The sequence below is a fragment of the Trichomycterus rosablanca genome, chromosome 2 (genome assembly GCF_030014385.1).
Source record: "Trichomycterus rosablanca isolate fTriRos1 chromosome 2, fTriRos1.hap1, whole genome shotgun sequence".
Classification (NCBI taxonomy): Eukaryota; Metazoa; Chordata; class Actinopteri; order Siluriformes; family Trichomycteridae; genus Trichomycterus; species Trichomycterus rosablanca.
The window spans coordinates 34,091,973-34,118,040 of record NC_085989.1 but is presented as its reverse complement, the minus strand read 5'-3'; the positions used below and the strand labels follow the sequence as shown (position 1 = coordinate 34,118,040).

At 37.3% G+C, this 26,068-nt stretch overlaps 2 protein-coding genes across 3 annotated transcripts in view; one reads left to right on the top strand and one right to left on the bottom strand.

The window, feature by feature from the left end:
- Positions 1–10,528, top strand: part of hpca (hippocalcin) — a 63,692-nt gene extending 53,164 nt beyond the window's left edge. Inside the window, exons 2-5 of the mRNA XM_063014626.1 lie at positions 1,920–2,066; positions 3,833–4,114; positions 10,220–10,325; positions 10,431–10,528. Of these exons, the coding sequence (XP_062870696.1) occupies positions 1,971–2,066; positions 3,833–4,114; positions 10,220–10,325; positions 10,431–10,528 (582 nt within the window). The 5' untranslated portion in view covers positions 1,920–1,970. The remainder of the gene's footprint in view (positions 1–1,919; positions 2,067–3,832; positions 4,115–10,219; positions 10,326–10,430) is intronic.
- A 3,475-nt stretch (positions 10,529–14,003) lies between these two features.
- Positions 14,004–25,640, bottom strand: tmem54b (transmembrane protein 54b). 2 transcript variants are annotated; one of them, XM_063014614.1, is made up of 6 exons: positions 25,493–25,640; positions 22,687–22,877; positions 22,008–22,067; positions 21,246–21,437; positions 15,580–15,711; positions 14,004–14,416 (listed from the first exon to the last, which is right to left on the bottom strand). In XM_063014614.1, the coding sequence occupies exons 2-6, from the start codon at positions 22,837–22,839 to the stop codon at positions 14,204–14,206; spliced, it is 750 nt and encodes a 249-aa protein (XP_062870684.1). In that variant the 5' UTR covers positions 22,840–22,877; positions 25,493–25,640; the 3' UTR covers positions 14,004–14,203. The 2 variants fall into 2 exon arrangements, with proteins under 2 accessions (XP_062870684.1, XP_062870676.1); XM_063014606.1 differs by having other exon boundaries at positions 25,506–25,640.
- Positions 25,641–26,068: the final 428 nt, after the last annotated feature.

Genomic DNA, 26,068 nt, shown 5'->3' with positions numbered 1-26,068 from the left:
TAAAAAATAAGAATATAAATTTAAGAATCTAACACAGAACAAAAATTAAGGGGGGTAAGCCCAAAAGCCCAGTTATAGACATTATGTGTGCAATTAAGCTGTGCAAATAAAACAGTACCATGTGCAAATTTGCAAATCAAATAGTACCATTTGCAAGGTTTATTGTCTTTCGTGGGTGCTATAGGCTTTATTTATTTTATTTGTTCTATTTATTGGCTATAGTTAATTGTGCCCATAATAATAAATCAGTCTTGGACTATTCATCTTTTACGTAATTGTTTCATTAATGCCAGGTTAGCTGTGAAGCAGTGGTGTTTGAAAATGTATATTCCTTCATACAGATGTTTGATGTAGTTAAGCGCAGATGTCTAAATAGGTCATTCAAGGTCATTCATTTTCTTTATTGTTGCTTTGGCAGTTTAATTCAGGTAACTGTGTTTGAACTTTCTTTTAAAAACATAGCATGATGCTACCATCTCCAGATTTAATATTGGGCTTACTTGGCTGATGTACACCAACCAGACATAACATCGTAACCACTGACAGGTGAAGTGAATAACACTGATTATCTCTTCATCACGGCACCTGTTAGTGGGTGGGATATATTAGGCAGCAAGTGAACATTTTATCCTAAAGTTGATGTGTTAGAAGCAGGAAAAATGGGCGAGCGTAAGGATTTGAGCGAGTTTGACAAGGCCCAAATTGTGATGGCTAGACGACTCGGTCAGAGCATCTCCAAAACTGCAGCTCTTGTGGGGTGTTCCCTGGGTGCAGACCATGTACACTCTTTTATGGAAACGGTATTCCCTGATGGCTGTGGCCTCTTTCAGCAGGATAATGCGCCCTGCCACAAAGCAAAAATGGTTCAGGAATAGTTTGAGGAGCACAACAAGAAGTTTGAGGTGTTAACTTGGCCTCCAGATTCCCCAGATCTCAATCCAATCGAGCATCTGTGGGATGTGCTGGACAAACAAGTCAGATGCATGGAGGCCCCACCTCACACAGGAGTTAAAGGATCTGCTGCTAACATCTTGGTGCCAGATACCACAGCACACCTTCAGGGGTCTAGTGGAGTCCATGCCTCGACAATATTAAGAAGGTGGTCATAATGTTATGCCTAATCGGTGTACCTTGTTAAATTAAATTAAAAATTAATAAATAAATAAACTAACAAGTCTCTGTTCAGTCTCATGAGACTACAAGGCTTTCTACCACTTTATTGGGGAGTATTTCATACAGACATTCCACAAACACTTTAGTAAAAGGCTTCTTCTTTGCAGCTCTTTAATAAAGACCCATTTTGTGTTGGATCTATCAACATCCCCTCCAGTCATAGCCACTGACCTATGCAACTGTCAGGGTGACAGATGGTGCTACAGTAATCATTCTAAACAATTCCACGACTGGTTTCATTATTAGGTTCAAAGAGAGCTTGACATGGTGTGGATGTAATTTAGAATCTAATTTTGTCCAATTTATGACGTACTGAACAATGTTTGCTGAGTGTTTCGTGCTTTTGATATGGTGTTGTATCCTTCTCCAGATCTGTGGCTTTATGATTAGAAACCTGACTTGTTTAAATGCTCTGTGACCGTATCTTTTTTGTCTCTAATGTTTTTAAAGCAACAGCTTTGTTGTTTTCATAACTGACGGTTTTACAGAGGTGTTGACTGGTAACAAATTGGCAATGTTGTGAGGAGGTATTAATACTTTTAGTTTTACAACATTTTAGTAAATTTATTTCACCAGTAAAAAACCTTATTTGATGAAGACTTCTTGCTTGCTTTATGATCTATGCCTAATGAAACTCAAGCCCTTTCTTTATACATTAATAAGGGTTCTTAAGTGTAGACCATGCCTGGTTAGTTCTGCTTATTAAAGAAATTTGACCGAGCCCTAATTGGTGTTTTTGTTTGCAGTTCTGATCCAGGGGCTTGGTGTCATTGCTGTGCACACACTGACTTGTCACCATGGGAAAGCAAAACAGCAAGCTCAGGCCGGAGATGCTGCAGGACCTGAGGGAGAACACTGAGTTTTCCGATCATGAGCTACAGGAGTGGTACAAGGTGAGAAAAAGCAAAGTAATAGGAATGATTTTTTTGTGAATTATATACACTTTAGCCCTGAAGAATAACTATCGATTCAGCTGAAGAGTAAATGGTCTTTCTGTTTTGTGATATTTATTCTTAATATAAGCCTTTGCAGAATAAAGGCATCTATTTTCTTACAGATATAGCACATATATTTAGTACTGTAACATTTTTTCAGTAACAGTGTCTTTGTTACTGAGGAATCGTGTACATTAACCTTATCTGAGGCAAAAGAGGGCTGCAGTTCTTTAGAGGTTTATCTGGGTTCTTGGTGAAATTTGGGTAGGCTGAGGCTCTCAGGTGGCGCACGCTAGCACACCAGAGCTGACATTTCAAACTCGTTGGTTCAAAACTTAGCTCTGCCATTCGGCTGGGCGGCTACATGAACAATGAATGGGAGCCGGATAGAGAACTCCTCATAACTGAGGCAATTGATGGCTAATTGATGGCGCAGAGTCAAGAAATAATGAGTTGATCAGACTGTGGCTCTCTGTACACAAAGGTGATTTGCATATGAACTCGCCTCATGCAAGTGAAAACATGCAGTCAGCTATTGCACACATGTCGGAGGGGGCGTGTGTCAGTCTTGGCTCCCTTCAATCAGGGCAGGGATCAGCATTAGTAGAAAGATATCATAATGCAATTGGCTAAAGCCGGGAGAAAAAGGGGAGAAAATGCATAAACAAAAAAAACTGTTTCAAGTTTTCTCCATTTGTGGATAATGGCTTTCATTGTGGTTCACTGGAGTCCCAGAGCCTTAGCAATGACTTTGCAACCCTTTCCAGACTGGTAGATTTTAATGACTGTTTCGCGGCTCTTTAAATTGTGGCATAGTGTTCTGCCTTTTGAGACCATCTAGCCTGCCTGACATTGCTAGACAGATTCTGTTTAAGTGATGTTTAGATTTAACAGGTCCGGCGGTAATCATGCCTGGGTATGGTTAGTAAAATTTTTGTTAACTGATTAATTTAGTAGCTAAGAGGGCAATTACTTCACATGGTGTCAGGTACGGCTGAACAGCATTTCCCCTTTACTAAATAAAATCATCGTTTTAAAAAAGTAGTGTTTACTTGAGTAATCTTTGTCTAATATTTAAAGTAGTTTGATGGTCTGAAACCTGCAAAATAATGTGCTATGCAAACAATACAAGCAATTGGGAAGAGGGCCAATACTTTTACACAGCACTGTACATGCATTTATCATCAGCAGACTGAATTACTCCTCACTAATCTTCTCTAAAAAGTCCATTAGACTGCAACAGCTCATTCAGACTGCTTCTGCCTGAAAATGAACCAGGACAGAGACATAATCACATCACTCCTGTACGCAGTTCATTTCAGTGGATCATGTAAAATCCACATAAAATCAGCACAACAATTTAATCGAAAAGTTAAATCTTTAAAAATATTTTTTATTTTCTTTTGTACAAAAGATCAAATCTCCTGGAGTCTTGTTTTTTTAATCTACTTATTAGAAGCTTGTTCATTTTAATATGTTTGTAATGACTGTTCACCTATTATAAATATGGCCAAAGCATTTACTACGTTTGTTACTAATTGTTTTTTAGTGTATGTTAACATTGTGTTCAATATAATTCATCACGGCTGCACTAGAAAAATAATACGTTGTGTCTCCCATTTTTAAACAAAGCGACGTTCGTTATACTGTATTATATTATGCCAGACATTTGTTTTCTAAGTAATGAATCCTGTAATTTGTCACTCTCATCTTTCCCTATTTAGGGCTTCCTTAAAGACTGCCCAAGTGGCCACCTTAATGTGGAGGAGTTTAAGAAGATCTATGCCAACTTCTTTCCATACGGTGATGCCTCCAAATTTGCAGAGCATGTTTTCCGCACCTTTGACACCAACAACGATGGCACAATCGACTTCAGAGAGTTCATCATCGCCCTGAGTGTGACCTCACGGGGAAAGCTGGATCAGAAGCTGAAATGGGCATTTAGTATGTATGACCTGGATGGCAATGGATACATCAGTCGCGAGGAGATGCTGGAGATTGTGCAGGTCAGAGAACATATTGTGGAAAATTTGGGCAAGCTGATTTTAATCTGTAACACTGATATGTACACCAATGTGGCTATTTTATTAAATCTATTCGTGCATTAAAAAATATTATTAGTATAGTCAGTAATTTTGAGGCATGTATAGCCATTCTCTTCAGTGTTCCATTTAAAGCCAATTCACAAATTATAAAAAAAACACATTAAATCCATCTACTGGCTGGTGGAGAATATTTAAACCCACAGTGGGGATAAAACCAAAGCCCACAAAAGCATAGAACTGTTCAACTCTGACTCTAACCTTTTCAGATGTTTGTGGAAGACTATTAAAAACAGAAACCAATTGGTTTTACATTTTCTGCATTTAGCAAAGTCTCTTTTCCAGAGCAACTTACAGTAGTGTTTCCACAGTAACAGAAGTGCTTCCACAGTGGTTGGTTGATTTAACAAATGTGACAAACACAACCCCAAATTAGAACCCACATCCCCTCTGACACATGAGCAGCAAGCTGTATGCATCTTGCCACCCACACATTGACGAGTGTGGCGCCACCTAGCGTTGCATGCGGAGAGACACACCCTAAGAGCACTCCTTCCTCATCTCCGCGCAGGCGCCTCTAATCAGCCAGCAGGGGTCGTAACCGCACCATACTGACAGAGAGAGACCCACTTCCGACCTTAGTCCCGCCCATCTGAACAACAGGCCAATCATCGTTCATATAGCCGCCCAGCCTCGGTCGGTAAGGCAGAGCTGGATTCGATACGACGTACTCGAGATCCAGCTCCGGTTGCAGCGTGTGTTTTTACCGCTGCACTACCTGAGCGGCTTTCAGTTTGTTTTTTAAGCAAAGATGTTCACAAGTCACAAAATATGAGTCAGAGTCAAGTCAGAAGTCTTTAGGCTAGAGTCCGAGTCAGGTCACAAGTCAATATAATATACACAAAACATATTGGTAATGTAGTATAGACATGAACAAATAATATGTAAATTCAGATAAAAACAACAGATTAGCTGTATTTTGCTGTTTTACTTAGTGCCATTACCTTTGTAGTTATTGTGCAAATGAATGTAATTTCCGTAACAAGAAGGTACCAGTTAAAAGCTTAAACTGATAAGTTTTGTTTTCATTGCAAAACAAAAGTGTGCGATAAATCATGGCACAGCGGCCAAAATCCAAAACACAGCAAAAAAAAATCATAACCACTGCTTACCTTAGCTTATGTTCTTCCAGATGCTATTAAATTCATAACTGTGTGTCCCATTAGGAATATAATCCGTTATTTTGTAAATGTGCTTATAATTAAAAACCTCCAAACTTTTAACACTAACTCAGAAATTCAATCAAGCGTTTCATTGACATATCATCTGTGTGACGCAAACTGAATAAATGCAAATAACAGCATTTCTTACTAAAAATTAAAATCAGAAGGTTTGATTGGTTCAGAAAGTGGTTCTTCCAACCATTAGCGGCAATTCTGTAGGAGCGTTCCATTCACCCGAGTTGTTCCTGTGAAGTGCACTACGTAGGGTATTCCACCATTTTAAGTAAGATTCCAATCCAAAGGTAACGAAAATGTTCAAATGAAGTGAACTTCAAACTGTGTAGGGAGTAGGGAGCGACACTTCATCACTATGCCGGAAGCTGGCAGTAACATTTACCCATTGCGTGTGTTGCGGGTTAAGACGGCCGGAGCATTTTTAGAGTAGTAGAATATTTATAATGATAATAATTATATATATATACAATTGTCACACGTAACTAATGTTAACACATGCTGACGCTAGGGACTCTTGTTGTTTACGAGTCTTTTTTTTTTGCGAGTCATGAGTCGAAGTCGCTGTGTGTGCGACTTACATGAGAGTTGCACTGTGGAGTTGCAGACTCGAGTCCCCATCTCTGTTTTTAAGTGTTGAAGTAAATAAAATTAAGTTTTATTTACCAGACCAAAAATAAAATATCTTGGGTTTATAAAGATGCTGCTTTTTTTATTTGCATTTTCCATACTGTCCCAACTTTTTCTGACTTGGGGTTGTACAAGGAATTTACAGAATTATTAGTTATAAATAGTATAATTGTAATGTTTTAAATAATAAAATATGATATGTATTTGTGTATAGTAGGTTGTGTTTTGGGTGTGAACTGAGAGGGTGCATTGTGTAATGATTAAGCAAACAGATGCAGACATTAAAGATTAACCCAATGTTCACAAAGTATATCTGGTATGTTGATAACTGAGAAATCAAACAAAATGAGAATCTGTTTACACTACAGTTGCAGTGCTACGATCTGCACATACTGAATATGAAAACGTTTCAGTTACAACCTTGAGGCTGTGAGTTTTTGGTTCACCGTATGTTTTATTTTTGTCTGTGATGATAGTCATATAGCTGCTCCCAGTGGCTTTTATTTAATGTCATAGTCTTGCCCATGTGGATTTACAGATGAAATTAGATTCTCAGATTCGATTCAGTAATTGCTACCTGTCATGGAGCCATATACCTCACTATAATAAATCCACCACAGTAAACACAGCTTTCTATATTTAGACTTTATGAAATCAGTCTGGCTTGATACAATTTCAATAATGTCAAGCAAGACTGCTTTCTTGCTTATATCTGCTTTTACATGTATGTAAGCAGAAATGATCTGACTCCTTGTGATAAGAGCTTGTCCACAATACTGTATCAGTTATTTAGGTGGATGCCCCTGAGCTTCTGAATCCTTTGCCACCCTTGTATCCAGGCTGCTGAGAGGGAAGAGTTATTAGCATGTGCTCAGTGTACACAGCTTGTGTTCAGCTGCAGTCAGACTAGGAGGAGCTTTGTGGCCATTTAAGCCAGCAACCCCATTGAGGATCAATGCATGAAGAAAAAAATGGGGGATGGAGACAGTACAAGCTATGTTCTGTCACGGATTACACAGTTCAATTTAACTAGGATTTATCCCTGCTTGCAGAATTGCAGGATTATCTTCAGGCTCATCTATGTTACAGTTGGCTGGCACGCAGAGCTGTTTCATTTTTTATCATGAGAGCTGCTCATAAGGGGTTGGAAAAACAGTGCTAGAGAGTCTTCACTCTGCAATATAAAAAAAAATCTACTTATTCCTTACCACCAGTATCTGTATATAACTCGTGTGGATTAAACACGTAATATACAAACCCTATTTCAGAAAATGTTGGGATGGTTTGTAAAATGCAATAAAGATTCTGTGATTTGTTAATTCTCTTAAACCTTTATTTAACTGACAAAACAAAGAAAGCATTTTCAATGGTTTCACTGATCAATTTAATTGTATTTTGTAAATGCACCGATCAGCCATAACATTAAAACCACCTCCTTGTTTCTACAGTCACTGTCCATTTTATCAGCTCCTCTTACCATATAGAAGCACTTTGTAGTTCTACAATTACTGACTGTATTCCATCTGTTTCTCTGCATGCTTTGTTGGCCCCTTTCATACTGTTCTTCAATGGTCAGGACCCCCACAGGACCACCACAGAGTAGGTATTATTTGGGTGATGGATCATTCTCAGCACTGCAGTGACACTGACATGGTGGTGGTGTGTTAGTGTGTGTTGTGCTGGTATGAGTGGATAAGACGCAGCAATGCTGATTTTTTAACACCTCACTTTCACTGCTGTACTGAGAATAGTCCACCAACCAAAAATATCCAGCCAACAGCACCCCTTGGGCAGTGTCCTGTGACCACTGATGAAGGTCTAGAAGATGACCAACTCAAACAGCAGCAATAGATGAGCAATCGTCTCTGACTTTACATCTACAAGGTGGACCAACTAGGTAGGAGTGTCTAATAGAGTGGATAGTGAGTGGACACGGTATTTAAAAACTCCAGCAGCGCTGCTGTGTATGATCCACTCATACCAGCACAACACACACTAACACCACCACCATGTCATTGTTACTGCAGTGCTGAGAATGATCCACCACCTAAATAATACCTTCTCTGTGGTGGTCCTGACCATTGAAGAACAGGGTGAAAACAGACAAAAAAGTATGCAGAGAAACAGATCTAATTGTAGAACTACAAAGTGCTTCTATATGGTAAGTGGAGCTGATAAAATGGACAGTGAGTGTAGAAACAAGGAGGTGGTTTTAATGGTATGGCTGATCAGTGTATATACAGTGGTGTTCAAAAAAAATAGCAGTCCAACATCATTAACCAGATAAATCACTGTTTTAGTAGAAATGCTATTTCTACAGAGCAAATAATTTACCTGAAAGTGTAGTAGAGTAATGAAAACAAAACAAACCCAACAGTTAAGACATGCATGCCACTCATTCTGAGTAATCAAAGCATTGATTGAAAGGGCCTTGTTCAAAATAATAGCAGTGAGGAGTTCAATTGGTGAAGTCATTCATTCTGCAGAAGAACGGGTGTCAATTTTGGCCCTTATTTAAGGTAGGAGGGTGGCAAATGTTGCACAGGTTGGTCATAGCGCATTTCCTTCTGAAATACTGGATAAAATGGGTTGTTCTGATGAACAGCATACTTTGATTAAAAAGTTGATTGTAGAGGGAAAAACATACAGAGAAGTGCAGCAGATTATTGGCTGCTCAGCTAAAATGATCTCAAATGCCTTGAAGTGACAACCAAAACCTGAAAGACGCAGAAGGAAGCGTGGAACTACTGTTTGAATAGATCAAAGAATAGCCAAAATGGCAAAGGTTCAGCCAGTGATCACCTCCAGAAAGAATTAGGAACATCTGAAGTTACCAGTAAGTACAGAAGATGATTAAGTGAAGCCAATTTACCAGCAAGAACTCCTTGCAAAGTCCCGTTGTTAAGAAAAAGACACGACCTGAAGGGGTTCAAATTTGCCAAGAACACATTGACTGGTCCAAAGAGAAATGGCTCAACATTTTGTGGACTGATGAAAGCAAAATTGTTCTTTTTGGGTCTAGTGGCCGTAGACAGTGTCAGATGACCCTCGAGCACTGAATTCAAGCCAAAGTTCACTGTGAAGACAGTAAAGCATGGTGGTACAAAATGATGATATGGGGATGTTTCTCATACCATGGTGTTACGTCTATTTATCACATACGAGGGATCATGGATCAGTTTAAATATATCAGAATACTTGAGATCATGTTGCCCTATGTCGAAGAAGAAATGTCCTTAAAATGGGTGTTTTAACATGACAATGACCCAAAACATCTTGATTACAGACAAACAAGATTGAGGTAATAGAGTAACCAGCCCAATCCCCTGACTTCAATCTCATAGAGAACTTGTGTTCTGATATCTGAAACATGTTTTTTTGAGGCAAAACCCAAAAATGCAGAAGAACTGTGGAATGTCGTCTAATCATCCTGGACTGGATACCTGTTCAGAGGTGCCAGAAGTTGGTCGACTCCATGCAACACAGATCTCGGAAACAATTGTTCTGCCACTAAATATTAGTTCAGTAATTTAAAGTAAAGTGAAACCTCAAACATTTTTTCATGTTATAGATACATTTTTTGAGTTTTTAAAGAAAAATGCTGGCACTGCTATTTTTTTTGAACAGCCTAATATTCATTTTTCTTAACTCTCTGTAAAGGATGAACACAAACTGGCTAAATTTTGTTAATGTTTTGATTTAGAATTGAAAGTGTAGTATTTTCAATGCATTTGCATTTATGGAAATAAAAGTTATTCTAATGATTTTGTGCTTTATTCACTTTTTTAAAACCACTGCTATTTTATTGAACACCACTGTACAAGTGAATGCTTGGGTGGTGCAGCACTATTTCTTATTGTACTATTTCTGATATTTAAAACCTGAATTTTTCTGACATGATTGGCTATGTCTGGTGTGGGAAGGGGGGTGGTCAAAGCCCTGAAATGATTGGCACCCTGTCATACAAACCTCATCTTGCAACATATGAGTTGAAACCTTGCCCAGTCCGCTTGCACATCGTTACTGGCCAATCACTAACAAGATAGGTGGCAAGTAAACAGTTCAGAAAATCCTAAATCTCATCATCTGAACACTGAACATCTACACAAACAGCATTAATAACACAACTAGATATTTTAGTTCTATAGGAATATGTTGATACAAATGGCAAAAAGTAGTTATACCCTGTCTAATTCTGTTACAGGCCATATATAAGATGGTGTCGTCTGTGATGAAAATGCCTGACGATGAGTCTACACCTGAGAAGAGGACTGATAAGATATTCAGACAAATGGACCTGAACAATGATGGTAAGATGTAAAGCAGTGCCTAGTTTTAGCAGTAAAACAGATTCATACCCCTTTAACCTTGCTTTTGGTCTTATGTTTTTGCTTTTTCTGTCTGCCTCCACACAGGTAAGCTTTCCTTGGAGGAGTTTATAAAAGGTGCCAAAAGTGATCCGTCCATTGTGCGGCTGCTGCAGTGCGACCCCAGCAGTGCCTCCCAGTTTTAAGTCCTTTGAGAAGCAGGCTCTCAGTGCATGAAGATTCCTGTCTCTCATTGTTATTTGTGTTCCAGACAGAAGAGTTTAAGGAGAAAAACGTGCACCCGTTTTACTTTGTTTCGTTGACAACGGACACGTATGCGTACACCCGAAGAACAAAGACAACACCTGCAAAGACATTAACCGCCTGCTGTGCTTCGTCTGTCCGTCTCTGAGGCCCGTGGAGCACTCTGCTTACAGTGTTTAGCCACCACAAAAGGACCAGTCTCTGGATATTGTGCATAAAAATGCATCCGACTACTCCTTGCCCTCAACTATATATCTTATCACTGAGTTTGTAATGCTGTTTTTTTCCCCTTCTTAAATTGCACGTCTCTCCTTTTTATTCATATTAATGTGTGTGTATTTATATATACACACTGGATCAACACAAGCAGAACATATTAGACGGCAGCTGTAGATGCCTTTTTACTCAGTGTTATGTAGCTCATGCAAGAATATAAATGTGTAGCCTCCAGTAGACACAGTGGACTGATGGACTGGATGTTCAGATTTGTTTTTGCCGCTTATAAGCTTTTATTTAAGCTGAAGATTCCATCATTTTTGTTAATTTTTATTTCAGTTTTGTATATACTGTATGTGTAAGGTTGTTCCATGTTGATTTATTTATTTTTTTCCCCCCATTGCTGACCATGTTGTTTTATTACTTCGTGAAACTTTGATTTAAACTTAGTGAGATCATCAGTATTGGGCTCTCTTCAGGTCTGTGACAGGTAAGCACTGGTGAATTTAATGTGAAGGATTGATTTATAACTGCTGATTGAAGATGTTTGAGAAACTTGAAGGTCTTCGTGCCACAGGTGAACTGAAAAGGCTTGTTAAGTTTGGAAAATATTTTCATCAGGGGATACATTCCATGCTGTTTGAAATCAGATGCTTGTAGCACATGATTCAAGATGCTTTGTGCGTGTGTGTGAGAATGTGATGTATGCATGTTTTTTGTGCACGTGTGTGCTAACTGTATAGTATCACTACGTGTTGTTAAATACAGTACGTTTTAAGGTAACAATGTTTTTGAGCAAATTACCATGCATGGGTCTCACCTTAAAACCCCCTTGTCCTAAACCCATATGTTCAGTAATCCAAAATCTGCAAATTTAACCTGACTTGATACACTTATGTTAAACCTGTGATCTGACCCACACTTGTATTAAGGCACGTAGCTACACTAATTTGGCCTTTTATTAGGGCATATGAAACTTTCTCTGCATTCTAAATGCTGCAAACTCCTTTAGTACTGTTAAAAAAGCATTGCACTGCATTATATTGCATTAGCGATTTGAGAGACCATTCCCAAGAGCAAAGCTGTAGTCTCTGCAGCTGGGTATTGTTCAAGAATCTTGAGTATACCTTTTGTTTTGGAGCATTCACACAAACACGGAAATATCAAAAATAGGGTGGCGGTCAAACCACAAGAGTTAAACTAAAATTTGTGATAGACATCCAGTATTAAGTACTTGTGTAGTACTTATCTTGTGGTGATGCAATTACATTGCAAGTTCAATGTTTGCTAAAATGTGACTACGGTGCTTCTGCAGTAAAGACATAAAACTGTGGCACCACCTTGTTTTGGAATAAAGAATTTGGTTTCCCAAAATTGCAAAATTGACCATTAATAATTTTCATTTTGATTGGTCCAACTTCTTGTTTTGTTTAATTTTACATATTAATTAGGGGTCACCTATTGGGTAACATACAAGTGCTGTAATATTGTATTTTTAAGCCCCCGTTTAAAGTGGCTGCTTAGCCACATAGACCCTATTTTAATATCTTTTTAAAATCCCAAACCCACAATGCTTATTACTGCACCCAACAAATAATTGCTTATAGTCATACAGACCTATTTATATACAACCTATACAAAACCTGACCAGCTTCTGCATTAAATCGTATAACCCCCTGCACCACTTCAGGCTCACAAAAAGTACATATAATTTGAATAGTCATCCTAAAACCTGGCTCAATAAAACAGAAGGGAATGTGCAATCCAATGAGTTACGATTATGCCTCACTTCTATGGAAAAATGTGTCTTTTGCAAGAGTTATTACAGTAAGCGCTTGCACTAAGGGCTTATTTTTAATCTTGAGTGATGGGCGTGTTTGAAAATATCATTTTTCTTCTGCTTGCTGTTATAACCAGCAACAGCTGAGAGAAAAAAATCTATTCCACCTCTGCAACATCCATCCTCCTCCTACTCTGTGCACAGTGGAGCTTCGGTTTCTGCAGCACTTCTATTGCTACACCGCTTTTATCTAGCTATACAGCTGTTAGAATCCCATTGCTTGCATATTTGTACATAACCCTCCCACTTTTATGTTGCATGAAAACCTCATGTGAGGTTTGATTATGTCCTTCTTTGCTGAAATTGTTGAAAAATACACTTATGTTTAAATTTTGTCTGGTACTGTTTTATATCCACCTTGCACAAAAGCTTAAATTCCAGAATCCTCTGTGTTTGACAACCTGTTAGTCCAGTTGGCATGGTGCTGTACAAACATATTTTAGATTTAAAGGTATACACTGATCAGCCATAACATTAAAACCTACTCCTTGTTTCTACACTCACTGTCCATTTCATCAGGTCCACTCACCATATTGAAGCACTATAGAAGTTCTACAATTACTGACTGTAGTCCATCTGTTTCTCTACATACCTTTTTAGCCTGCTTTTGTTCCTAAATGGTCAGGACCCCCACAGGACCACCACAGAGTAGGTATTATTTCGGTGGTGGATCATTCTCAGCACTGCAGTGACACTGACATGGTGGTGGTGTGTCAGTGTGTGTTGTGCTGGTATAAGTGGATCATACACAGCAGGGCTGCTGAAGTTTTTAAATATCATGTCCACTCACTGTCCACTCTATTAGACACTCCTACTTAGTTGGTCCACCTTGTAGATGTAAAGTCAGAGACGATCGCTCATCTATTGCTGTGGTTTGAGTTGGTAATCTTCTAGACCTTCATCAGTGGTCACAGGATGCTGCCCATGGGGCGCTGTTGGCTGGATATATTTTTGGTTGGTGGACTATTCTCCACTCATACCAGCACAACACACACTAACACACCACCACCATGTCAGTGTCACTGCAGTGCTGAGAATGATCCACCACCCAAATAATACCTACTCTGTAGTGGTCCTGGGAGAGTCCTGACCATTGAAGAACAGTATGAAAGAGGCTAACAAAGCATGCAGAGAAATAGATGGACTACAGTCAGTAATTGTAGAGATACAAAGTGCTTCTATATGGTAAGTGAAGCCGATAAAATGGACAAAGTATGTAAAAACAAGGAGGTGGTTTTAATGTTATGGCTGATCGGTGTATATAAAGCTTTTTTAGGACAAAATAAATAATAATACATGTTAAAACCATATTTACTAAACAATACAATTAAACAAGTCCTATAGCTTAAATTCACCAAAGCTAATTTTGTGTATCATTTATTAAATTTTATTAAATACTAAATTTCACACATGGTATTTCAAAACAAAAGCACATTTGCCAGTGCAGATATATACCAGCCAACACGAACTGCACATTTTCTTCAGTGTAAACTCTTTATAGGATAACTGACCTTCAGTTCAGCAGGGTGGGAGTTCACCCAGAGTAACAGCAGGCTCATAATCAGATCCAAAAGCTAGCCCTGTTCAGTGAGCCTCTGTCGAACCGGGGTGATGTAGGTCTGTTTTGGGCAGAACGGCTCGAGCTGTATGGGCGTGATGCACGCAGCAGCTCAAGCTCTTCTGGGTGTTGCACAAACTTACTGTTACTATGGCAATGACGGGGTGGGGCATGGAAGGAAAGGACTAGTGGTTCAGCTGCTGCAAGGTTCTTTGCCTGAAACAAAGACAGAAACAGCACAAGTCATTTATCACTGATCACCTTCCTCAAATCTGAAGACTAACTAAACATTCTTTTGTATTTATCAATCTAGGAAAAAGCATGTCAACACATACACAAATAAAAACATGAGGCATGAAACAACCACTTCAGAAAACACACCACCACATATTTTAATGCAGTTACTATTTATTTGCTTACTTTAATATATTACAAAAATGTTGCATGTTCAAAAGTTAAGACACAATTTATATTTTGGGTTTTTTTTGTGTTGAATTTAGCAAATAAATACACTGACAAGGCATAACATTATGACCACTGACAGGTGAAGTGAATGATTATCTCTTCATCACAGCACCTGTTAGTGGGTGGGATATATTAGGCAGCAAGTGAACATTTTATCCTCAAAGTTGATGTGTTAGAAGCAGGAAAAATGGGCAGTAAGGGTTTGAGCGAGCTATTCTCAGTAATTGGTCAACATAATTTTAAATCTATTTTAATTACTATTATATTTTTTTAAGCCGTAAAGTGTGACCTCTAACCCTGTTACACCTAAGACAGTCATCTTTTACTCTTGTCAAAGTATTAAAAAAATTTTATAAATTTTGTCCTTTGTCTTAATGGGGCGTGACCCAACTACGGTTAGATCTTCAAAGACAATCTATGGTTTTTATTAATATGTAACTATATTATTCATGCTGCAGTTAGGTAGCACAATTACCAGATAGACTGTCTGTGAGTTGTGAAATTGTGTCTAGCCAATATTAAACAAGTCGTTTCTGTGGTCGTAGTATTTTTATCACGTCATTATATAATAACATCATAGTATAATTTATCAGAATAACAAATGTTTTAAAAGAATTTCAAAGAGGGTGCTTGTTGACTGGGACTTTGTTTAGTCATTCACCACTTACAGTAATCGGTTAAAGGTGGGCCCGGAGCCTACCTAAAAGCAATGGGTGGGGGTAAAAATACACCCTTTACTTTGATTCCGTGCAAAGCATTATATAAAACAATTTGCAATACTGCTCACCCAAGCATATTAAAGTATTAAACAACATAAGCTATCACATGTACTCCAGTGCACTATTCGGATACACACACAGAGAAGGGTAGGTTACTAAACCTTGTACAAAAATATTCATATAATAGTTACACACCGATCTGGTTTCACAGTGCATTTCTGATTTGTGGCGGATGAAAGAGATGGACATTGCACAGCAGCTGCCTGAGAACACCAGCTCCAACACACTCATTACAATCAATGGAAACCACAGGATCAAAGTGGTACTCTAAAAGGAGACAGACAAAAAAACTGCTTTATTATTGTTACATGTGCTCACATGTCAGCAAGGTCTGGCCAATGTGTACCACCAAATTGGGATATACTGGTAACAATCAACTCAAGAGTCTAGCCAATAATCACAAGTGAAGAGGTGAAAGGAAACCCATCACAATGCAATCAATTAGAGGCTCTTGAAAGGAAGATTATTGAAGAAAGAATGTTCTCAGGAAGCAGAGCAGGGGTAAGAATAGTGAGAGCAAACACAGCTTCCCCAGTATATTTGTGACGCAGAAAACAGGACAAATTGGGAGGTAAGAAAAAGGAATAGTAAATTGTACTGTGACCCTCTGTTTACACTTATGAGTCTTGAATATACAGACTGGAACCAGATAGTAATGCATCTGTAAATTGCTGAAAACACGTTTAAGACATGGTAAAATGTGCAAATGTATCTATTTTTCCCAGTGCCCTGTTAACAGCCAATCATGACATGCACTTGCAGGCAAATGTGTCCTTTGTTAGCCAGTTAAAAAAAAAAAAAAAAAAAAAAAAAAAAACATACTTGCATTAGCAAATTAGTTTATTCCACCGCACACCACATTTTAGCATTGTTGTGAGCTGTATTATGCAGAAGAAGGCTGCAGCAAAGACTGGGTTAACAGGTCTTTAACCTGCTTCAGGGAAACACTGCAGATATTTAGGAAGCACATGGTACTATAAGGTTGTCATGAATACATTATTTTAGGAGCCATTTCCAGACATGGCTTATAAATCTACACCAATTAGGCATAACATTATGACCACCTCCTTGTTACTCCTTGTACTACACTCACTGTCAATTTTATCAGCTCCACTTACCATATAGAAGCACTTTGTAGTTCTACAATTACTGACCGTAGTCCATCAGTTTCTCTACATGCTTTTTAAGCCTGCTTTCACCCTGTTCTTCAATGGACAGGACCACCACAGAGCAGGTATTATTTGGGTGGTGGGTCATTCTCAGCACTGCAGTGACACTGACATGGTGGTGGTGTGTTAGTGTGTGTTGTGCTGGTATAAGTGGATAACACACAGCAATGCTGATGGAATATTTAAACACCTCACTGTCACTGCTGGACTGAGATCAGTCCACCAACCAAAAATATATCCAGCCAACAGCTCCCTGTGGGCAGCATCCTGTGACCACTGATGAAGGTCTAGAAGATGACCAACTCAAACAGCAGCAATAGATGAGTGATCATCTCTGACTTTACATCTACAAGGTGGACCAACTAGGTAGGAGTGTTTAATAGAGTGGACAGTGAGTGGACACAGTATTTAAAAACTCCAGCAGCGCTGCTGTGTCTGATCCACTCATACCAGCACAACACACACTAACACAACACCACCATGTCAGTGTCACTGCAGGGCTGAGAATGATCCACCAACTAAATAATACCTGCTCTGTAGTGGTCCTGTGGGGGTCCTGACCATTGAAGAACAGGGTAAAAGCAGGTAAAAAAAAAAGTATGTAGAGAAACAGATGGACTACAGTCAGCAATTGTAGAACTACAAAGTGCTTCTATATGGTAAGTGGAGCTGATAAAATGGACAGTGAGTGTAGAAACAAGGAGGTGGTCATAATGTTATACCTGATCGGTGTATTTTTAATCTCATTGCTGTCATTAGTTAAGCCTAGTATTCCTAACATAAATTGGTATTAATTGGCAAAATTCTACACACTTAAAAAACTCAGTAACAAAATTCACTACCTGGTGCTACCTAAACCTCAAAAACCAGCTAATGCATCCCTAATTGGACAGGGTTCTTGTTGTGATATGTGGTTTGTTAAAACAAGTGCATTAACACGCATATAGTCTGTTAAGTATCTGACCGCTCCTAATTGTTTTAATGTGTGCATGTCACAATAGTTTCAGATCTAACAAGATTTCTAGTTTCCTTTAGACAAGGACAACCTGAGTAAACAAAATACATTTTATATAGCTGTTTCTTACATTGAAACAAAGAGTAATTTAAAACTAGTTGCTGCTCAAGTAACTCACTCAACTTACCAAATAAATTAACAATTGAGTTTTGTAAGGCTGCTGCCAGCACGGTTAAATCTAACCATCAAACCACAGAGTGACCCATCATCTTCAAATGAAAAATACATGAAACAGTGGTAAGTCTTTCTGTAAGTGGTTGGCCTACCAAGCTCACTTTAAGATGACTCATCCTGGAAGTCACAAATGTACCAAGCCAAACAGCTAAGGACCTGTTTATGATTTAATCATTAAAAAGAGAATGAGGGAAAATTGTATTCATGAGAGTTGCAAAGCCAAAAATAATCATAGACCTGATAACATAGAGGAACATAAAGGCCTGTTTGCCATTTGCTGTTTGCCAACAAACACCTCGATAAAGTCTTTTGGGATCATTTCCTTTCACTGATCAGTGAAAGGACTCATTTCTACAAATGCATGTTATGCACGAATCTTATTAGGTACAAGATAAACAAAACTATTAGATATCAGAATATTAGGCTCAGTTTTGTAAAGCTATAATCTAATTTTGTGTGCCCCATAGTACATAAATAAAGTTCCTAAATTCCCATTTGGTAAGAACACAACCTCCGCTGTACATTTCATATCTAACACTGGCAGAGAACAATTTGTTAATATGATTTAAAAAAAAGCCAGAACAAACTGTTCTCTTCTGGTAGGTCAAAAGAAAAGCTAAAATGACCTACCATTAGCTACAGTTGCAGAAATGTTAAACCCCCCTCACCCTAGAAGGTGTATACTATATTGTGTGTAGTAATGAATTAAAATATACAAGGTCTTAATAAACAGAGAAAGAAAATTTGAAATGTACAAGCAATTTTGATCACATAAATTGACAAATGAGAGACATCAAGTTTTCCTTACAAATATCCACGGTCATTATGTTCATAACCCCCAGCCTCAGTACTTGGTGGAACATCATTTTGCCTTGATAACCGATTATGATAAGTGCTTACAAGCTTCTATCACCTCCCTTGTGGAATCTTCACTTATTCTTCTCTCGCAAAAGATTCCAGCTCATTAAGGTTTGATGGCGTTTTATGCTGCAACTGCTTGCTTTAAATCCCACTAAACAGTTTCTATGGTCTTTAAATCTAAAGACTGAGACCAACCACCATGCTTAACTAGGGCTAGAATAAGTTTGGATTTGTCACTCAATAGAACTGTGTTGCAGGGATAAAAGGATCAAATTTTCTCCCACTGACAGGCAGGTTTGCTACTGCACCACAAATTTGAAACATCCAAACAATACTTCCAATGGTGAACACATATATCTGGGTGTATGTAAGAGAAATAAGAGTTGTTATTGCGTTTCCAACAGTTTAATTATGTTGTACCCCAACTGTAGGTCATACAGACAAGCAGTAAGTTTTAAAATCAGCAATATTATGTATGGATTGAATAATTGTGACTTGGAAGTATTAACAAAATATTTTGCCACTCTAAAATACATCATTTTCATTGTTCATTCGATGTATAATTCAACACTTTAGATTTATTTATATTTTTATTTTGAGCAGCTGAATATTTACGACTGATCTTCTGAAGAAAGGATTCTACTTCTAGAGATTTTTAAGTTTTCTAAAATTGAAGATATTAATTGATGCTTTGATTCAGTAAGACCTGTTGCAAATAGGTCTAATCGGAAATAATTATCAGTAACGGTTGATATTAAACACAAGGCCAATTGATGATGAAAACAATTTTTTTCCCTTAATAAATAAAATATTTTGCCACTCTAAAATACATCATTTTCATTGTTCATTTGATGTATAATTCAACACATTAGATTTATTTATATTTTTATTTTGAGCAGCTGAATATTTATGACTGCAACTGTACCAACTTCATTACTTCTAATTAAACCACCTCAGCACCTCAAGTTCAAATGAGTTCTTAACTTAAATGCTAATAGCCATGATCATATTATGCTTAATCATTAATGTAGGTGCTTAAACTACTTTATGATTTTGTACTGTGGTGATTTACACTGATCAGCCATAACATTAAAACCACCTCCTTGTTTCTACACACATTGTCCATTTTATCGGCTCCACTTACCATATAGAAGCACTTTGTAGTTCTACAATTACTGACTGTAGTCCATCTGTTTCTCTACATGCTTTGTTAGCACCCTTTCATGCTGTTCTTCAATGGTCAGGACCCCCACAGAGTAGGTATTATTTAGGTGGTGGATCATTCTCAGCACTGCAGTGACACTGACATGGTGGTGGTGTGTTAGTGTGTGTTGTGCTGGTATGAGTGGATCAGACACAGCAGCGCTGATGGAGTTTTTAAATACCTCACTGTCCCTGCTGCACTGAGAATAGTCCACCAACCAAAAATATCCAGCCAACAGCACCCTGTGGGCAGCGTTCTGTGACCACTGATGGTCTAGAAGATGACCAACTCAAACAGCAGCAATAGATGAGCGATCGTCTCTGACTTTACATCTACAAGGTGGACCAACTAGGTAAGAGTGTCTAATAGAGTGGACAGTGAGTGGACACGCTATTTAAAAACTGCAGCAGCGCTGCTGTGTCTGATCCACTCATACCAGCACAACACACACTCACACACCACCACCATGTCAGTGTCACTGCAGTGCTGAGAATGATCCACCACCTAAATAATACCTGCTCTGCATTGGTCCTGACCATTAAAGAACAGGGTGAAAGCAGGTTAAAAAAGTATGTAGGAAAATAGATGGACTACAGTCAGTAATTGTAGAACTACAAAGTGCTTCTATATGGCAAGTGGAGCTGATAAAATGAACAGTGAGTATAGAAACAAGGAGGTGGTTTTAATGTTATGGCTGATCAATGTATTCAGATAATTTCTATAAACAGCATCAGTGATGTATTTACAGTTACCACAATGAATAATATTGACATTTATCTGTACTGTATTAAAAAAAAACTATATTCTTAGGATACAGTGTTGTGTATCTAAACAAAGTAAATTGTTTAGTTGTAAAGACTTTTGATTACAAATTTAACATTTATCTGTAAAAAATAACCTTTGAGATATAAATGTAATTTCTAAAAATGTACTTTTTTAAAAGGAATAGTGGCTCTGTATTTTTAAATTCAATTGAAACATATAAATATAAACAATGTTAAATTTACTTGATTTTTAAACTTAAGTTTAAAGCTGGCTTTTTTAGGTTCAGACCCAAAGCTTTCGGTTCATTTTCTTTATCTGTAAGTTCACTGCACTTTACGTTAAAATATATCCATTTTTCATTTGATTTATTCAATAATCTCTTTTCAGTAAAATATTGCTCTTCTTAACTATACGGAAGTAAAAATGTTGGAGCATTTAAAAAAAAAAAGCAAGGTCATTCAGACCATCTGACTAAATTCAGAATATAAAAAGTGTTATATTGTGCTTTAAAAAAAAAAAAAAAACTCACATAACTGATATATTTCCAAATTCATATACAGCAGTGCCACATCATTCACTGTTTGACCACAGTGGGCTCTGTTTGGTCACTCACAAAAATGCGTGTTGGATCAAAGTGGCACTCAGTGGTGATGCTGAAGTAGCTCATGCCATCAGATAAATTGCAGTGAAGCAGAAGACCCTTGGTTCCATATATAAATGCCCACACAAGAGAGAGCAGCAGTCCAACGATAGAGGAAGCAGCCAGTGCGCCACCTACTGCACCCAGCATGCACACACACCATACCTAAACAAAACAAAAACATACTGGTATATCAGCCGTTTGCTTTAAACTTAGTTCACCATCTTACTACTCTTTCAATTTTGTGGCAACAATTTGGGGAGGACACTTTCCTGTCCCTGTACACAAACCAGGCCATTACACCCCCACAAAAAACAACTGGTAAAATGGTCATGGATTGGTGTTTACCAGATATCTATCAAACCCAGAATTACCCAGAGAATATTTCCACTACTTCAATCAATGTGGTGATCAATGTTATGCTATACAACCTTTGGCAAATGGCAGTTCAATTTGCTGAGTGTATTTATTTTATCACTTTGTTCCCAGGCTGATGTTCCCCGTTCAAACAACTTACAGTTGGCCATGTTAGCTCTAGCAGTGAGGGAATTGTATGAACTGTCCTGCTGAATACAATTTATTCTACTCTCAGGTGATAGCCTGGCTGTACGTTTGATTTTATCCACATGTTTGAAATCAATAAGGCCCTATAATGTATTTAAACATGCATGAAACATTGATTATTTAAATACAGAGCAAGTATAAACAATTCAGGAAAAACAGATTTAGACATACCAGTAATCGATTCTGCTTATTTTTCGAGAGGATTATCGTCAGTACACCAACAATTATTCCCTGTAGAGAGAATAATAAACAAACTCATAAAACAGATAATAGGAAAAACAAACATCTCTGTGATAATGGTCTGGGTTGTCAACAGGAAACACTGGGCACAAAGCAGAAATGCTCTGGACAGGGCAACAATTCTTTGCAGGACTATGGCCACCCATATCAGACATACCCTGGATGAGTTGTTGTTGATCTTTTAAAGAAAAGTTGATAGGATTCTACTTCTAGAGATTATTACAAGTTTTCTAAAATTAAAGATATTAATTGATGTTTTGATTCAGTAAGACCTGTTGCAATTAATTGTAATTGGAAATAATTATCAGTAACATTTGATATTAAACACAAGGTCAATTGGTGATGAATATTTTTTCCTTAAAAAAAACTGAATTGTTTTACACATGTACACATTACATGAGATGGAACTTTAGCCTTTTGTAAATATGCAAACGTGTCTGCATATGTCACATTTCCTGTCTTGGATCTTAAAACTTAACATACAGAGAATGTGTGTCTCCTATAGTCTCAATATAGCATCCATCTAAAGTTGACATCATTAAACCCAGGACTGGTGGAGTACATTGCTCACCCCGACTGTAAAAAAAAAGGAAAGATCAGTCAGTCTTACCACTAAGCCAGCTGTCAGAGCTAGTATATTTGAGACGGCATACTTCAGAGTCTGAGTGTTAAGGCTAACATGCCTTAACACTGTGCCATGTACCAGGGCCCCCAACAGAAAGTTCACATGACCCACAAGCACCAAATACAGGCCAAACTTCATTAGAGTCCTGGGTTCCTCTGGACTGGTACATGAGCTTTCTGGGACACACACACACACACACACACACACACACACACACACACACAGACATACACTCATTTATTTTGGCCAACTGCATCACACATGATGAATGAGCTAATAAAATGAGCAGTAGTAGCTTAGTGGATAAAATACTGGACTAGTAATCAGAAAGTCACTGATTCACTGTCAAGCTGCCACTTTTGGGCAGTTGAGCAAGGCCCCTAACCTCACAATTGTAAGTTGCTTTGGATAAAAGCGTCCACAAAATGCTGTGACTATGATGTACATGTTCATTTGTCCAATAAACTTTTATTGTGGGTTTTCTAAAAATGACAATATTACCTAAGACAAAAGTCAGACTACTTTCCAAACTCTGTGGTCAGCAGCAAATTTTATTTAAGCTTTAAGGTGCCCATTTTGAAGGAGCTTCTTCTGTGAACAGCAGCCATAATGTAAAGTTTGCTAATTATGGATAGAGCATCATCTGTTACAGCAAATTCCAATTTCTTACAGACCATTTTAATGGTTCCTTTTACTTCTAACCCCTTGGATTTTAATGACCACATGAACTTGAATATCTATGATGGTCTTCTGAGATTTTTGTCTAAATCTTTCCCAGCGAAATGTTTGTGACGCAGTACAATGGGTACAATCAAAAGAGCCGTTATTACAGGGACACAGAAAAGTCACCAGCTGTTGTCAATTATAATTACTAATGAGTAATTTGTATAGGTATGCCACCAATAAATTACATTATATTACCTCCTACACCTACCAAACATAATAAACAATGTGCAATACATTTTTTGAATCATGTGCAATACTCGTCATACTCTGTACAATTCGACGTGCAATAAATTTTTGAATCCTGTGTAATACTTGTCATACTATGTGCAGTTCACTTTATAAAACAGTGCAATATATGTCTTCTGCTTTTCAAAGACTGTGATTCTTTTGTAATTTGTAATTTTGTATATATCTTTTTATATACCTCTTGTAATTTTTTAATATATTATATATATATTTTATATATGCTTAAATTTCCTTTGTTAATATATGTATAACACTTTTTATATCTGTATATGTTTGAAAGCTGCTGTAACGTTAAAAATTTCCCCGTGGGATAATAAAAGGCTATCTTATCTTCATTTTATTCAAGTCATATTTTCTAAAAACCCACAATTAGTGCATAAAATACCTTATAATGGCCAAAAGAAGAGTTCCAATCATCTAATCACAAAAAATGGAGAAAAAAAAAAAAAAAAAAAAAAGCAATTAAAATCCTAAGTGATTTTTGTGATTAGATGATTGGAACTCTTCTTTTGGCCATTATAAGGTATTTTATGCACTAATTGTGGGTTTTTAGAAAATATGACTTGAATAAAATGAAGATAAGATAGCCTTTTATTATCCCACGGGGAAATTTTTAACGTCAAGACATTCATCCATAATGTTTTTTTTTCCCATTACTGTAATGTTTATTTCACAATAGTTCAAATATTTTCACAATTATAATTTCTCCATCTGGGTTCAGTTTTGAGCTACTGAAGTCTAAAACTACAAAGCTTATACTGTAGAACTCCTTATCACTTGCAGTCCAAAGTCAAGCCAAAGTTGGCACAGTAGGTCCATTATTGATTAGGCAAAGCAGTCAGGGTAGAGCACTCTGCATCAGAAAATGTCACTTCCATCAATCATTACACACCAGACTCTGCGATCGAACAGCCTCAGCTAAAAAATTTTTACTTTTAACTTACTTTTAACTAGGAACAAAAAGCTTCTGTTGCTGTTAAGAAGAATTTGAAGGGGCTGTGTTGAGTAACTTATTAAATAAATTAGGAGCCATTTATAACAAGACATTCATAAGAAATGAATAGAACACAACTTGTTGATACATTTTTCACAATCAAACATAACTATGTGTTTTACAGTTCACTTATATTTGACAACTGGGTTTCTGTAATGCATTTTGTGAGATGAAAAGGGAATGATTTTTAATGTTTTGTTTTTAAAACGTGATTGTAACGTGTTTTAAACGTGATTGTATTTTACATATATAAACATTTTGATTTGATGCATGCAAGCTGGGACAGGGGCAAAGAAAGAGTGTTCATAGCAAAGAAGAGGATCATATAACTGATTTACACTGCTTTCATTTCACAATAATTAGGTAAATTGGTAACAGGTGAAGGTGTCATGATAGTGTAAAAAGGAGGGTGTTATACCGTATCATGAGGAGAATCAGACAACAGCTACCATGAACAGTTAAAGTCTTTTTTAAAACGTGATTAAAACGTGTAATTGAATGGAAATGCGATGTATTAGTGGTAAACATGCCTCTTTTATGTGCTGCAGGGATCAATTTTTTAACTTGTTTAGTTTAAATTTAGAAAATACAATGAAGCTGGTTAATGATATTGGAATTTGTATGTACTTTTGTGAGTTTAATCACATATTTTAGTAGTATTGCATTGGACACATTATTTATCACAATATTTATATATACAGATATATACATTTATATATACATAAGCTATAACATCATTACAATCAAGAGCAAGTCACACCGCTCTGCACACTATTGATAGATTTTCGAGTTTTTTTGTCTATTTGTTTTCGTTATGTTACTTACATGTGAAGCTTACCTGGCTGCATAATTTTATCTTGATTGTTGAAAGACATTTAAGTCATCCTAAATTAAATCTTAAACAGATTTGCGACAGGAAAAACAAACACTTAATTCCACGTGTAGCCCCAGTTCTACCACACAGTACAACAAGTTCTGCTGCAATCAAGTCTGTGACTTCATGGAGCCGACATTAATGGGCGCATGCGCAATCACACACGACGGGCATGTCTGTGGGAACCTGAGCCCTTTTATTCAAAGGAATATTTGTAAGGTTAGGCAATAATGGGCATAAAACCTTCGTCACAATTAACGTTTCGAATCACAAATGGGTTAATGAGTATGGCTAAAACACCTACACTTAATAATCTGAAAGGGTGTCCACATACTTTTAGCCAAATGGTGCATATTAAATAAGAACAAGTGATACTTGTTTTTTTCCTCACTGCATATATATGTGGGTTTTTATTAAAGAGTGTTCTATGTGCAGCAGCAGCAGCAGACTTAAGTTTGCTTTTATTTGCAGTTACTGCATTTGTGACTGAATTAATAATAATAATAATAATAATAATAATAACAATA